Below are 16,158 nucleotides of genomic sequence, written 5' to 3'. Positions count from 1 at the left end.
TTGGGAAGTAAAAGAGCACTTGGTGGGAGGGAGGGAGGGAGGACGGAGTGTGCAGCCAGGAAACGCTCTCCAGGAGGTGATGGGAGGAATCAGAAGCAGTAGTTACGCCACCCTGGCTGTGGAGACCAAATTCGAATGGGAATTAATGATCCTAGTCATTTGATATAGTTTACTCATTTAAAATCTTAACATGGACTAACACTTCTTTTTTTTTTCCTTCCCAAATGTGATAGGAAAGCAAAGATATCCTGTTAGTGGATCTAAACTCTGAAATCGACACCAATCAAAATTCTTTAAGAGAAAATCCGTTCCTAACAAATGGCATCACCTCCTGCTCTCTTCCACGACCAAAACCTCAGGCATCCTTCTTGCCTGAAAATGCCTTTTCTGCCAATCTCAACTTCTTCCCCACACCTAATCCTGATCCTTTCCGTGATGATCCTTTTGCACAGCCAGACCAATCGACACCCTCTTCGTTTGATTCTCTCAAACCTCCAGATCAGAAGAAAGAGAATTTGTGTAGTCTGTCTACTCCACTGAGTAATGGGCCCCAAAACGGTGATGTTGATTACTTTGGCCAGCAATTTGACCAGATCTCTAACCGGACTGGCAAACAGGAAGCTCAGGCAGGCCCGTGGCCCTTTTCAAGTACGCAAAGCCAGCCAGCAGTGAGAACTCAAAATGGGGTGTCTGAAAGAGAACAGGACGGCTTCCATATCAAATCTTCCCCAAACCCTTTTGTGGGAAGCTCTCCCACAGGACTCTCTGTACCGAATGGCATAAAGCAGGACTTGGAAAGCTCTGTCCAGTCCTCACCACATGACTCTATAGCTATTATCCCACCTCCACAAAGTACCAAACCGGGAAGAGGCAGAAGGACTGCTAAGGTGAATTGTCTTCTCCACATCTCCATTAGCAGAATGCATGCTCGGTACCAAAGGGTGGTGTGATGCGAGCTCCTTTCCCTCTGCTCTTGTAGCTTTCCATGTGGCTGTACATAGAAGGTGGGCTAAGGGACATCTGTTCTCCAAGAACACCTTCCTAGAGCGGCCATTCTTTCTCAGTTTCTCAGCAGTGTTTGTCACACCTGCTTTCCGTTTGCATGTCTTGTCGTTTAATACTAAACTAAATACAAGTTTTTCCATTTTTCATGCTGCTATGCTTCTCTACCTCTGGTAAGTTTGATTGTGTCCCGGGATGGGAGGGCAAGTGTCATTATGATTCCCTTTGTACCCTTCCCACACTAACACATGCAGTGCACACCCATTGTTGCCTTCATGTCCATGGGGTTAGTGATGTGAAATTCTCAAGCTTATCTCCTCTTTTAAATGTTGACTTAATAACCCATTTCCTTAAAAGAAACTTACCAGCTTCATTCAAATGTAGTTTCCATTGATATCTTTTTAAAACTCGTAGCAGTAGGCAATTTTATCTTATTGTTAAGTGTATCTTTTCCATGTAGATACTAAGATCCAGTAGGATGATCAGAATTACTTTGGATACTTACTCATAGTTACCTTTCCTTTCCCAGCTTCAAGCCTTGAGTCAATCAAAAGACCACAAATGAATTAATGAAATGAGATTTCATTTTGCAAGTCCTAGATTGTGTCAGTCCCCAAGCCCCAGTAGTCTACCCGTTGTAGTCATTTTTAGCTTTTCTTTCTTGCCTTTTGGTCTTTTATGTATTATTCATGTTATTTACTTATTTTTGGCAGTCGTAGCTGTTTGTTGGTAATAGGAAGATAGGAAGTTTTTTTTTCTTTTTGTAGATAGCAAGTTTGGGGTGAGGGTAGAAAGCCAATGGAGCCTGCATTATTTCCCTGTTGTTGAGTAACTCTTCTCCCTCCCTCCCTGCCCTGTCAGTCTCCAGCAAATGACCTGCTTGCATCGGACATCTTTGCTCCTCCCGTCTCAGAACCTCCAGGCCAGACATCACCCACAGGACAGTCTGCAGCCCCCCAGAGCAACCCCTTGGATCTCTTCAAAACAAATGTTCCTGCCCCGGTGGCACCTCTTGCGAGTCTAGGTAGGTGCCGAGACATGTGCTTGGATACAACTCTGCTACTTTCAGTCACACACTCATGATCCGCAGGGGAAGGCATTTCTTATCCTCGGTGGGGTCCTAGGTGTAAGACCGAAAATCCTAGGCAGCTCTTCTCTCACGTTTACTCCTGCGTAACCCATTGTCATTTGATGCTCTCATCTCCTAACTGAAACTCAGCTCCTCCAGTTGGCACGTGACAAGAAATGTGTTTTCAGGATCAAGATACCTGGACCAACTGGCCGTGTCTTCTTGGGAGGTGGCTGTGAGGAATGTGAAGTTCAGGGCAGCTTCCACGGTGAAAGGATGAGATGAAAGAGTCTTGTCCGCTGTCTGTGTTGGAAATAGTAACATGCATGCCTTCCATGTCGGCTGCCATAACAGGTGGAGGCCTAGCCCCTCTCCACTTGCGTCCCATGTGAAGAAGTGCATTCCTCAAGATAGGTAGGAGTGAAGTCTGAAGCAAGTCTGTGGCGAAAGTCTTAGGTTCTGGCCCAGCTGTGTCCCTCCGCAGAGATAAGTGTCAAACAGTCATGCATCCCACCCAGTCGTCAGCACTTCCTCCTTAGCGGTTCTTTGCCAGTATTTTGCTAGCAGAGTCTCCCCAGAGTTAGAAGGCAAGTCCTCAAAACGTGAATTTGGAAGAAGCATAAAGCTACAAGAGGTGTGGGAATTATATCGGATACCTCAGACGTGCTGGGCTTCTCATGTGTAACAGGCTCCTTAGCTACGTCAGCCGCTGAGCAGCTCTGCTGCAGGCTGATGGGAAAGGCCATGTGACTGCGGGCTGGTCCTGCTACTCTTTATCCATGGCCTCCAACTCTTTTTGATTTCATGGTACACACAGTTTTTCAGAAACCTCAGCATCACTTCTTGCTGTCCTGCCGGGGAATGTCTTTGTTTATCTGCTTCTTGGCACCTCTACAAATTTGAAATAGGCTCTGGTTTGGGAGGCGGGGTACAGTAGATAAAGAAGAACTCTCCCCTCTCTGTGGTAAAATTTGACAAGAGTTTTTTGATTTTCTTTGTCTCCTGAAGTCCTTCACCAGGATGCTGTTGCTGCTGCTGCTCTCCTCCCCTTCTCCTCCTCCTCCTCCTCCTCTCTTCTCCTTGTCCTTCACTTTCTCTTTCTCCTCATTGTCCTCTTTTTCTTCTCCTTCCCTCCACTGTTTTCCTGCAAAGAAAAATATTTTGGTTCTCCCACAATAAATCTGTTTAATCATATCAGGGCGGGAGCGGGGTAGTACTTAACTGCCAAGGTGGCTGAAATCCATGTTAGTATGAGAAGCCGTTGTGTTCCGGGTCTCTGCTTGGCATTTTCATGAAGAGACTCTCCGTAGACACTTCATGTCTCTTGGGTCCCTTTCTGCATGGCCTGTTTCCCGCATCCCCAGTAGAGCAGGTTAGTATCTTTCCTGCACAGAAAGGCAGAAAACTTGCATGCAATGCCTGTGACCAGATCACATCCCAGAGCTTTGTAGTCTAATATCAATGCCCTGAGGGATTTTTACAGCCAATATTTAACAAGTCAGCCTGAAAATACAGCTGGACCCTATAACTGTTAATTTATTCAGACGAAGTGAAGCTTTTTGGCGAGGTGCCCCCGTTGAGGCCTTGGGGTATACAACTGCAGAATACTGATGATGCTTTTAAGTTTGGACATGGAACTCAGACTGAGCTCTACAGTATAGCCCCTGTCCACTAGCAGGGATGCTCAGCCAAGCCATGGAAGGTTGTAGGTCTGGCTTCCGCCAGACCCAGCTGGGGGACCGTCTCTTCTGGAGACCTGGGGGATGGGGAGAGGGAGTTACAGAAAGCTGAGCCCTCGGCTTTGACTTGCTTGCTACCTCATGTTTTGATGTAGCTTCAGAAGGCAATAAAATTAAAGTTTTATACCCAGGCTACTTTTTCCTTAGTCCTTGTCACTATTTTCTTCAACTGGGCTGTAAATGTCTTAGAAATAACATGTGAAACGTGGTAGCTGGGAATGAAGGTTGAAATCAGCATATCCTGGGAAAGTCTTTCGTTCCTGGAAAATAAAATAATTTTCTCTTTCACAAATATCATTCTTACTGATACTGCCTATGACTTAAGCCATGAGTTTGCCTCAGGAAAGCCAAGTAGTCCAAAGTGAAAATTGATACAATTCTACTTTTTTTTTTTTTTTTTTTTTGTGGTTTGGTACATCAAAGTGGCAAAAATTATTAGTGAGAAACTCTGGCTTCAGCTAATAAAATTTAAACAAGTTTGTTTTAAAACACTAGCAATAACTTTGCTCAAACTAAGCCCACGTTTAGGGCTGATATTATAAATTCTAAGAGAAATTATCCCCTGGTTTGTTATGAAGAGAGATTCTTGCATGTAAATGATTTCTATGTCTCTAAAATTAAATTAATATACCATTCAGAAAAAAAAAATAGGGCAGGCCATTAAGGAGGCCAAATGGGGGGACAGGGTGGCGGATTCAAAGCCCATGTGCCAGTTTGTCTCTTTACTCAGGGACTGTGACCTTCTCAATTTTAGTTACATTCTTTATCCAGTTCCTTCAGGCATGTTGATTAAGGTGGCCTTTTCTAAAACCTGTCTCTCTGTGAGTATAAATGTATTCCTAACCCCATGGCCAGCATTTCTGACAATAAAGGATTTAAATGCTAAGATCATCTAAGAAGAATATTTGGCTAGATCAACCTCTGAACACCATTTGCCAAGAACTACTCACTCTAGAAGCAAAAATATTTCCAATCGAAGTTCGAAAGCTTCATCTGAATGGATTAGAAATCAGAGAACAGTGGGCCCCAAACCTCAAAGCAAGTAGATTTTGAGAGCAGAATATCAGTATCATCCATAAGGAAGTATGAAGCTGAACTTAAGGTTTTTGTTAGTGGTAACAGTTTAACAGACTCATTAATACACTTGGGAAGAGGAAGGCAAGAAGATGCCCCATCTATTAAAAAAAGATGTTAGGAATAAGCCCCTCAAGAGAAGGGGGATTGGAGAGACCTGGATTTTCATGATTTAACTGATTCTTAATAAACATGGCGAGGATGCAGGCACTGAGCCATTCACCCCACCCAGATCGTTTGCCCTGTACAGCTTTATCTTCTCTCCTCCCCTACTCAATTAATCCATTCTAATTTCTGGCAAGGTTTAGTGAATGACACATGGCAGGCAGTGCTCTTATTTGAAACAGTCCTCCCAGGACTATTGCTTCCATTTTTATGCATAAAAATCTAAAACTAACTTGGCCAAATTTTATCCAGATAGCTGTGTCAGTTTTGGCAGCATTAACAAGTAGGGCAGCTTCAAAACGGCTTCTTTGAGATGGAAGCATGTTGAGAGCTTATGCACATGCGTGATAGCTGGTTTCCTTAAGTCTGAGCAGAAGCCAGCTGCTAAAGGAAAAGTCAGTATGTCACAGCGTGCAGATTGCCCTCATTACTTCATCAGCAGCATAGTTTTTTTTTTGTTTTTGTTTTGTTTTTTTCCTTTTTATCGGTACTGGGGATCAAACTCACAACTGTCTGCTTGCAAGGCAGGCGCTTATGCTGCCGAGCTAAATCCCCAGCCCCAGCAGCGTAGTTTTTATATAGATATGTGCATATGACAGATCAGTTATGCTGTTGTTGGGCTCTGGTCTGGGTTTTTGATTGTCAGTTTTTGGTTTTTTTGAAACACGGTCACACTACATAGTTCAGGCTGTCCTTGAACTCACTGTGTAGCCCAGGCTGACCTCTCTCAGAGTGATCCTCTGCCACAGTCTCCTGAGTGCTGAGATTACAGGCACGAGGCACCACACCCTTGGTCTAGTTGCTTTTGAGATGTATCAAGTTTTGTTGCTATTGTTGTTTTATGTTTGATAAAGACTCAGTTTTTCATGATTAGGCTTGTGTAGATTGTTACCCTTCTGATGAGGCAAGTCACAAAGCTGTGATACAAAGCACATGGGCCTCAAAATGCAACCAGCATTCAAATGCTAGCTGTGGTGTATTAGCCAATTAACTTTGGGGGTGATTAAACCTCTCGGAGCTTTTGTTTCCATGTCATTCTCAAGGCATAATGAAGGCTAGATAGATGCTCTGTGAATGTTCCCAGACACTCATGCTTTCAAAAACTTCAGAGGCCACTTCAAGCTAGTGTCCTGACACCTCCCTTCTCCTTTCTTTCAGGTAGTGTCCCAGTGTCCCCTCCGCAAGCAGGACCGTGGAGCCCACCCATTGTCTTTAATCAGTCCACTCCCATGGTCCCGGGAGCCATGCTGGGTAGCCAGCCTGCAGCTTTCAGCCAGCCGGTTGTTTTTGGTGCTAGCCCAGCTGTTCAGTGTTGGAACCAGCCTTCGTCCTTTGTAACCTCCACCTCGCCCTCACCCCCTGCAGCTTGGGGTTCCTCTGTATCTGTGGCACCCAATTGTTGGCCCACAGCAAGCTCCTTGGGGAACCCTTTCCAGAGCAATGTTTTTCCTCCACCACCTGCTCTGTCCTCTTCCATGCTGCCCTCGCTCGTGGTCAGCCCTCCTCAGCCACCTCCCAGAACTGCTCCAAAGGACATCCCCAGTGATGCCTTCACTGCCTTAGACCCGCTTGGGGATACAGAAGTCAAAGAAGTGAAAGAAATGTTTAAGGACTTCCAACTGCGGCAGCCACCTGCCCTGCCCTCCAGGAAGGGAGAGCAGCCTTCTTCTGGCACTTCCAGTGCCTTCTCCAGTTATTTCAACAGCAAAGTCGGCATTCCCCAGGAGAGTGTGGACCATGATGATTTTGATGCTAATCAACTGTTGAACAAGATCAGTGGTGAGTTACCCACTTCTCTGCCTGCTGCGTCTACTGTTCGTGCCGTCATATGGGCCCAGGAGATCCTCACAAGAGCCCCCTCTCACCCACCAATAGTTTTACTCTTGCTTTCTTTGATACTCCCTGGTTATAGAGGCAACATAACCTTTTACCATTTGGAGCCAACTATGTAAGATTAGCCAATTTTAAAAATTGGCCCAATGCTGCCCTCTAGTGATAGTTATTAAGAGGGCTGCCAAGAACTATTGAAATGTGGGTTGGAGTATTGTCTGATAAAGTGTCATCCATTTCCCATTGCCCTAAGGGAGCTCTGAATCTCTTCCACTTCACACAAATACATGTAGCTTTTGCTTCTGAAATGGTTATCATTAAGCATCCTAGTACTTGGCAGGGATTTTTATTCCACTGGTGTAAATTTCAAAAATAAATAATTAGTTTGATCTCCAGTACCAAAAAAGTATATAATTAAGTTTCAAGGGTAAACTGAATGAGGGATGTGTACCACAATGGAGGACATCTTGTTTACTGACTGCTTGGGATTTTGCCTTGTAGAACCACCAAAGCCAGCTCCCAGACAAGGTGCCCTGTCAGTTACCAAATCTACCAACAGAGCGTTTGAGAATCCTTTCTCTAAAGATTCCTTCAGCTCACCACAACCCTCTGTAAGTATCAACTCCTAGAAGCTGATGCTCCAAAGTCCATGCCACACACCGCTACAGCTTCCCGAATGGACCTTGTCTGGCAGTAACTGGATGATAGCATCTGTTTGCTAAGATTATCCTTGAGAACATTCACATTTATCCTTGAACATTCATTCAAACTGTACTCAGATTATTCTTGCAGAGACTACTTTCTCCTGGGTTTCAGAAATAATAGGTAGAAGACACCATTCATTTCTCATTTCACCTGGCTTGTAAAAGCATTTTGAGAGGAAACTGAACCAAAATATTATCTTAAAAACCATTTAAAGATTTAAATTCTTAATTTCCTACCCATGATTCTATCGCTTATAAAAATATTTCCCACATTGTGGAAGCACAGGTAATTCACCTGGACCTTGATTTTTAATAAATAGTATATATCACCATCTATAAAGCAGTAGGCATAAATCATAAATGCATTCATTGATTTGTTTAGGACCTAAATGACTTTTAAAGGAATTTGAGAATTTGTTTTTGTTATGACTGTAGTTACATTTCTTGCCTGAATTATATTTCCTTAGACGGCTTCTCCTCAACCTGCATCTTCTGATGTATATAGGGACGCTTTTGGAAATCCTTTTGCCTAACTCTGTAAGTAGGAGATCCCACTAAGCTTGTCTGTGGGGGGAATGATATTGATAAAGAGTGAGATTTTATTTTCAGGGTTGGAAAGAAGTTAAATGTCTGTAATTTATCAGTAAGAGATACAGAAATCTGTTCCGGGCTAATTCAATAATGACTGAACATTTACAGAGAGAATTATTAATCACATCAAGATATGATATGTCCATGGGATAAGCGTTGATATTTCAGTTCTGAATGGAAGTAAAATTCAGTACAACATACATGTTTTGAGCGTTCTAACTTTTTAGCCTTCATATTGAAGTGGCTGAGAAGTGTTCCCACAGTAACTTGGTTTCCTGTAAAATGTTCTACTTCTGAGAACCTTTTGAAGCCACCAAACAAGTCAACTAAATAGACAGTGGTCACGACTTTTCTGCCTTGTATTTCTGTGTGAGCCCTCTCAGTCACTCTGTGATATTAACTCTAAGTTAGTTGCAGCTCTTACTGTCTCCTTCAGAAGTGGTAAAAATCAAAATTCAACAGAAGGCTGGTCCCTCTCTGGTGGGCTTCTTCCTCGATAAGCTCTTAGGTGTGCCCACCTCAGTGCCTGCCGGGGTCTGCTGTTGTGTTCCAAATCTAAAAGATTGAAGTTATGTGAGGAAAGGAAGTATTTTTTCCATTTTGGAGAAGGTAGGGAAAACTGGTAAGGGCAGAACAATAAAAAGAATGAAAAGAATCCAAGTCCATGTTTCTAAAGCATTGCCACACTGAAGCATGGCGCTAAACTAGGCCTTAACGCATCTATAATTACAATTGTTTTAAATGTATAAGCATCTCAAATGTGACATCAACAGTAAGGTTGAGTGTATAGCATCCTGTGATCATTCCCCCTTATCCGTGGAAGGTGAAGATCCAAGACCCCCAGTAGATACCTGAAGCTCGGATAGTACTGAATTCACTGTGCGCTGCTTCCCCACACATGTCTACCTGCAATAAAGTTTAATTGGTAAATTAGATGCACTAAGACATTCACAACAATTAATAAATATAACCCATTATATTAGTAGATTGGGTGGAGATAACTTGTGAAAGAAAACAGCTAATGTTACTGAGCACTTGTGTTAATTACTTTACTTGTTCAACATTTATTATCTTACTGAATTCCTCACATGAGCCTTGGGAGATGCTATGATTGACATTTGTAGTAATTACTGGACATTTAATACTAATTCAAAAGTTCTAACCACAAGTTTTTTCTTCTCCGTGTCTCTGTAGGAACTTGGGATGCTGACTATCCAGAGGAAGGAGAAGATTGGCTTTAGTAGTCAAGGACAAAGCTAATAGGCAGACACGTGCTGTCCACTGTCCTTGTTCAGCTTTAATGAGTTATCTGTTGCCTTATTTCTTATTGCCTCTTCCACTTGTAAAATTCCTTTCACTTTCTGCCTAGGCTAAAAGCTAAGCTGAATCTATGGCTTTAAGTAAATGAAGATCCTAAACTCTTTAGCACAAATGTAAATGAAGTAGCCTTCCACCACGTTCTTATACCTGTGAAGTTCCTGCACCCTCAGAGACAACATCACATCTTCCGCTGTCTGGTTGGGCCAGGCAGACACTGCCGCCCATTACTGTTTTGAGTAAATAGCCAGCTCCTTGCTTAATGTGAGCATTCTGTTTCCTAAAATTCCGGTAGAACAATACCTTTCTTAAAAGAACTTCCTTCCAGCCATCACTTACAGAAAATGTTTTGAATAAAATGAAAGTCCAGAGTCTCCTCAGATACTCTGAAATCTAATTCACCTGAGGACCTTTTTTAAAAGATAGTTTCTCTTCTTTCTGAAGACCAACTTCTCTCACAGCCAAGACTGTCCTTTTGGTAACTCTCTAGCTCTTGCAAATAAGGGGAAAAACATTCATCTCTTTACCTTTCTCCTCTGATTCTTTTTTCAGTCTCTTCCTGGTTCAAGTACCCCTCCCCCTCCCAGGCTATTTCATTCATTTGTTTGTTTGTTTGTTTGCTTCTTGTTGTTGGTTTTACAAACCATAGATTTTCATGGGGTTAAAACAATATCAAATGATTCACAGATCTGGAATCAAATGGTTCACATACCTGGAACCTGTCTTTCTCCTGAGTAATGCTAGTCCCAGTAACTACATGTGTATACCCTATAACCTTCCCTGGACCGGGGGACCATCCTCAGGCTGAAGTTCATAACAGCAGTGAATGTGAAAGAAAATTTGAGCTCCACTCAACACTGAAGGACCGTGCTCTACAGAGCAGCACATGTGACTGTGCCCAACACCCTGGTGCTTATTGGTGGGGGAAGTCATGCCGGACCTTCATCAAGTAACTGGAAAACTTTCCTGAGGCCATGCTTTCATAGTTAGCAGGAAGATATATGGGAGGGGAGAAGGTGACAAACAAATATTTGGGGTTATCATCAAAAATCTAATGCCTGCAATATTTTTCTCCCATAACCTTGGAAACTTTCCCAGTTCATTTTCAGTCCTATTGTTAGCATAGTTCTGAGGGATTTGTTCTTGCCAAAATGAGTTTTGTGTGGGGTTTTTAAAATGTTATCTCTTGACCCTTAATGCTCAGGTTCTTGTGGGTGTTAATCAACCACATCCAATGTTACCTTTTTTGGGGAGAAAGAGGATGACCACTCAGGATTTAAACAAGGTGGCCTTGGGAGCCTGTATAGATTAGCTCCAAGTAATCCAAGCTGAAGTCCTGTGGTTTTGCATTTAATGGTAATAGTTGATTATACGTGGCATAATTTTTCTGTCTGGCTTCCTACTCAGTCATAAACAGAGACTTGAAATAGTACTTTAAAGGTCCAAAAACCTAAAAGTACTAAACTGGAGGTATCTATTTCTAGGTAGTTGACTTTTTGAAAGAGATGATCAGCCATGCAACTGTTTTGTACATACTGAATTTCTCTTTTACTTTTCTGTATGCAAATTAAAGCTATAAATTTACTCATTTCAATAAACTGGAATGGCAAAATCTCTGGTGTTACCACCAGTTTATTCTGATATTTGACCTTTTCTTTGGGTTGACCATTATGGAAAAAACACAAAGTAAGTAAATCTGAGTTACAGTACATTCCAGAGTGTCGATAAAGATGAAGAGAAAGTGAGAATCCACAAAATATAAATGTAAGTTACTGTCCAGTCTCCTTCAATGATATATTTTCCTCAGAACCACACATGCTTTCATTGCTGGCAGTTCAATGGAGCCTAGTATGTAAAACCTGTATCAGAATAAGACGCCAAACACAAAAACACTCATCAGTACTATCCTGTCCCACACTGCCTCCCCTGGGCCTCCTACCCTTGGTCTTTATTCAGTCACGTCTGATCCTGTCCAGACTACCTGGGCGACCAGTCTAGGCTGGTTATGGCCCTTCAGGACAGCTACAGTGTGAGGTAAGCAGGTCAATGGTATGTGTTTATAGCATAACACACGGCTAGAAACTGACCAAGTAGAAGAATTCAAGAAAACCTGGGAAGGGTTGGGGGTTAGTTCAATGGTAAATACTGTCCCTACCATGGTCAAGACTCTGAATTTGATCCCAACAAAAGGGTAACAATAAATCTATTGGAACTACAAGGAGGAGAATCCCAAGGCAGACCTTGCAAGGACATGAAGTATTGCTGTTACAAATTTCTCTAAGGAGAAATATACCCACGGAAAAGCTATCTTTTCATGCATCTTATCTTGAATACCTGACATAGCTGTCTTTTTAACCCCCTTTGCAAAGACACTTGATCTCTTTTGGACAGTAGTGAGGTGCAGTAATCTAAAATGGACACCCCACAAAAGCAACTTCCAGAGAAACCAGAAGCAAGCTGCAGATGAGGAGAGGCCACTGATAAGAACGTGCTGCACAAATTACCCAGCTCACCTAGTGCTCTGCAGTACGTGTAGCTGATTGAGCCAGTGTGTTCTTTCCTTGTGGCTTATTCAGTGCGTAGCCAAACTCAAATCACTATGCTCATTGCAAAGAACAGCATTCATTGTATGGTGCTGTAGGAGCCACTGCCGGCCAGGAAGAGGAAGGTGCTTGCTAAAACTGAATCAGCACTTCATTTGTTGGTAGTGGTATTAAGCAGACCTGTGCTTCAGTGTTGAGCATACTATGTTGTTCAGCATAGTATGGGAACCCCTTCAAGCTAAGAAGAGGTTTCATGGAGGCATTAAATACTATATGTTAAGCGAAAAGCTGCAACAGTCTAACACAAAGCAGTACAAAAGGAGGAGAGAATGATTTTCTGGAGATAGTCTTGCATTCCTGAAGCACTGGCCCAGGAATTTCATTCCATTCAGATCATAATAACCTATGACCCTGTGCTTCAGAGTGACTATAGGAGTCTCCAGCTCTTAAGGGTAAGTTTCTTGTGGGTATTTTATTGTAAAATTGTGCAGCAGTACAGAGATTTTTTTAAGTAAATGGATCAATATTTATTTTCATCGGTACCAGGGATTGAACTCACGACCACGCACTTGCAGGGCAGACGCTTATGCCGCTGAGCTAAATCCCCAGCCCCCAGAGATTCTTTTCAACCAGTGATGTTGGACTCTTCCACCAAAATGTTAATCACAGTGTTAAAAGAGCACCAGATGGTGTTAAAAGAGCCTTAGGCGGTGACCGAGTCCTTTTCTGTGCTAAAAGCAAAGCGGGGAAGAGCAGAGCATGCAGCCAGCTCAGGAGCTGCTTGACTCCTGAATTACCTGATGAGTGAGGAGCACCGGCCCACATGCTTGGCATAGTTTCAGTACAAAGTCAGTGAAAGACGGCAGCTGCCCGACAGTTCCTGGTAAATATTTAAGCCATTACTGTTTGAGGAGATTGCTAAATAATAAAGCACCTAATTCTTGCTGGGAAATGATGTGTTTTTATATAATTCCCTTCTCCTAAAAGTAACTAAAATTCAGGTTCTGTGTTGCTCTGCCAAACATGGACAGGAACAAAGCTGTGTACCAGCAACAACTCTGTTAACATGTCCTGATTGGCAAAACGCTGAGGATGGAACACAGCCAGCCACTTGTCATCTCAGCTAATGAGTGACCCAGTCCTTCATTTGCCCTTGCTTTTCTGGAATCATGCACTTAATTAGCAAACCTCTACTTGTGCTGAAGTCATACAAGCGCTTGTCTCTAAGGAGATCACAGTGCAGGGTGCTCAGTGACCAAAGAAGATTGTTAGAGAAGAAAACCCAAAGTGACAGTCTTCATGGCTGTTTTTCTCATGATGTTGGTTGTAGTTTCCTGTCAATTCTTTCTTCATTAGTTGACTTCAGTTATGTTTTCACTGGAAAAGAGCAGGGAGGAAGGGGGAGGGACAGAGATGGAGAGGTAAGGGGAGGGGAGAGGAAGAGAGAGCTGCAGTTCCAAATGTTAGTAACCCAACTGGCCCAGAGCTGAGTCACAGACATTACAGACATTTTTGGAATGTGCTTCCCAAACTGCCTACTTATTCATCAACTAATTGATCATCATGGAGTCTGTGGTCTGCTGGGATGAGAGCATTGTACACAGAGCTAACAGTAGGAAGAGAATGGAAAGGTTGACGTGACACTTGCGTCCCCTTCCTTCCCTGGCCAGAAAGATTGGTTTAATACCTTCATGATAGGAAGTGATAGGGCCAGAAGCTGAAGGGACTGTCTTCCTTTGATAATGGACCCTGGAGATTCTCAGTCTGTGTCTCCATCAGGAGTGGACCAAACACAGTAATGGGAAGGCTCACAGTGGCTAAGGATAAGTAGAAGGTGTTTTAGAGCTGCTCTAACATGAGTCCCATAGCTGCAAGATTTAAACAATTTCTCACAGTTCTGAAGGCTGGAGAATCTGAGTCCAAGACTCACACACATCAGTGTTTTTTAAATATCCCCTTTCTGCCCTTTGGTCAGCCTTTGGGGAAGAGGCTAAGCTGAGAGTCTCATTCTATTCTTACAAAGACATTAATACTTTTAGGGACTCATGGGAACCTCATTACTACCCAAAGGACCTGCTTTCTATCACTACCTCATTAAGGTTGCAATATTTAATTTGAGGGGAGAGACAAACATGTCCATCACAGTACAGATTCCCTTTTTTCACAAAAATATCTAGGTTGGTGGCTGCTAGGGTTTGCTCAGCACCTCACCAAGATCTAGGACACAGACTCACACACAGCTTTTCCCTCTGACAACTGTGACTCTCTGTTCTCATTTTTATTGTCTCATGACCACAAAATGGCCACCAAGCTCCACAATGATGCATGTTCAAGGCAGGCAGGCAGAAAGGGCAGCCCAGCCCATGGCTGATCCTTGCTGTAGGCACTTAACTCTTCCCTTGACTCCCAGAAGACTTCAGCTATGTCATTTTTCCTGGAAATTTAGACACATGGCCACTTCTAGATGCAGAGGAGGCTGAGAAGTCGAGCTTTTAGCCTTATCCCCTTCCACAGTGAAATACAGGCAGAAGCAGTATAGGTCACATAATTAATGAAGATCGGGGCAAAATAAAAGTGCTGTATGTATCAATATTTCCCAAAGCAGAAAAAAAAAAAAAAAGCCACTGAAGGCCAAATACAACATTTTCTTCCTGCACTCTCTCTAGACTTGTCATAGCATATTATACCTTCTGTTTGTATTATGTGTGTGGGTTTTTGGGCTTTGTCTTTTCTTTCTTTCCTTTTTTTTTTTTTTTTTTTTTAAGACAGGCCCTCACTGTGTAGTTCAGATTGGTCTGAACTTACCAGGTAGTTCAGCGTGGCCTGCTTTGATCTCAGGGCGATCCTCCTACCTCAGCCTCCAGAGTGCTGGGGTGACAGGTATGCACCACCATTCCCTGCTTAACATTGTTTGAAGTAAGACCAAATCTTAAAATATTAGTATGAATTTTTCAATTAACTTTAACTCATATGTAAAACTGCCAAAATTACACGATTCATATTGCATAAACTATATGCATGTTTTAATATGTGAACTCCATTCTTACTAGAACAGTAAAAACTGCACAAGACTGGCTCCACTGTTTCTCTCTCCTTCCTCCTTCTTTCTTATCCTTTTTCTCTCTTCCTCTCTCCCTCTTCTGACCCCCCCCCCCTTCTGTACTGCTGACGGAACCCAGGCCCTCACACTGAGCTGCATTCCCAGCCCTTTTAACTTTCTATGTGTAAGTTTTGAGCCAGGTTCTACTAAGTTGCCCCAAATTCCAAGCATGTGCCACAAGGCCAGGGTTCTGCTTTCCCTGTCAGGACCTATACATTCTACCAGTACTTCCTACCTTTAGCTCACAGATAAGTAAAGAAGGACCTGAAAAATTAAAAGAGATTATGGCTTCTTGTGTCCTTTCCTTTCTATGTCTATATCCAGTGTCACTGGTTGGCTAAAGCAAAGAAAGAAACATGAGAAAGAAAGAGGACGGTGTTTTTTCACTGTTTCCTCTGGTGCGGGAAATAAGCTCTGGTTCCGAGGTGGCCTCTCACACGGTCAGTGCCTCCTCCCAGTCTCCACTTACCTTTCTTTCCATTCAGCCAAAAACATAACCCACTTCCACTCATTTCCACTCTGAGTCTCTGCACTCACATCTGTGGTGGGATTGCTCTCAGGTTTGTGCTCATGGGCAGCAGTAGTGCAGAAGAGGGGACACACTGTGCATATTTCTTGTATTCTTGGACATGCTCCATTTTCCCATTAGCCTTTTCTTCTCAAACAAAAGCTCAAATATAAGATAATTGAGAATGTCGAAAGGGCCAGAGCAAGTGTTGAGTCAGTTGTGGAGCACTCCTGAGAGCTGAGCTCTGTGTTGCTACCGAGGCTGCACCCTGTGAAGACGACACCAGGAAGAAGACTTGGAAATGGGGATGGATTAGCTAGTGCAACCCCACCTGCCTGAGTGGTTATCTCACCCAAAGCCAGCTACCCCACAAATACAGATCACAGTTTCCCAGGACTTCATAGCACACTCAGGGAAGGACAGCAGAGCACTTGGGGTGGCAAAGCCAATTGGGAGGCATCTTGCCTAGAAGGTGGGAGCTGCAGATTCCAGAGCGTTGGTTCCTGGTGTTGGAAT

At 43.1% G+C, this 16,158-nt stretch overlaps 1 protein-coding gene and 1 long non-coding RNA gene across 9 annotated transcripts in view; one reads left to right on the top strand and one right to left on the bottom strand.

The window, feature by feature from the left end:
- The window catches only part of Dab2 (DAB adaptor protein 2), a 50,458-nt gene extending 39,326 nt beyond the window's left edge, over nt 1-11,132 (top strand). For 4 of the 7 annotated variants that reach the window (XM_063258108.1, XM_063258109.1, XM_063258111.1 and 1 more), the window contains 5 exons: nt 234-887; nt 1,864-2,030; nt 6,212-6,828; nt 7,381-7,490; nt 8,051-11,132. In XM_063258108.1, the coding sequence (XP_063114178.1) occupies nt 234-887; nt 1,864-2,030; nt 6,212-6,828; nt 7,381-7,490; nt 8,051-8,116 (1,614 nt within the window). In that variant the 3' untranslated portion in view covers nt 8,117-11,132. The remainder of the gene's footprint in view (nt 1-233; nt 888-1,863; nt 2,031-6,211; nt 6,829-7,380; nt 7,491-8,050) is intronic. The other 3 variants (XM_063258113.1, XM_063258112.1, XM_063258107.1) reach the window with 2 other exon arrangements.
- Nucleotides 2,025-13,089, bottom strand: LOC134478080 (uncharacterized). 2 transcript variants are annotated; one of them, XR_010050448.1, is made up of 4 exons: nt 12,832-13,089; nt 9,026-9,080; nt 3,294-3,456; nt 2,025-3,215 (listed from the first exon to the last, which is right to left on the bottom strand). It is a non-coding gene; the product is annotated as an uncharacterized LOC134478080 (long non-coding RNA). The 2 variants fall into 2 exon arrangements; XR_010050447.1 differs by having other exon boundaries at nt 2,025-3,456.
- Nucleotides 13,090-16,158: the final 3,069 nt, after the last annotated feature.

Source organism: Cavia porcellus, unplaced genomic scaffold, assembly GCF_034190915.1.
Source record: "Cavia porcellus strain 051 isolate PalLab524CR breed Dunkin Hartley unplaced genomic scaffold, mCavPor4.1 scaffold_11, whole genome shotgun sequence".
In the NCBI taxonomy this organism is placed as follows: domain Eukaryota; kingdom Metazoa; phylum Chordata; class Mammalia; order Rodentia; family Caviidae; genus Cavia; species Cavia porcellus.
Note: the sequence above shows the minus strand (reverse complement) of the source record. Positions and strands in the feature narration are given on the sequence as shown.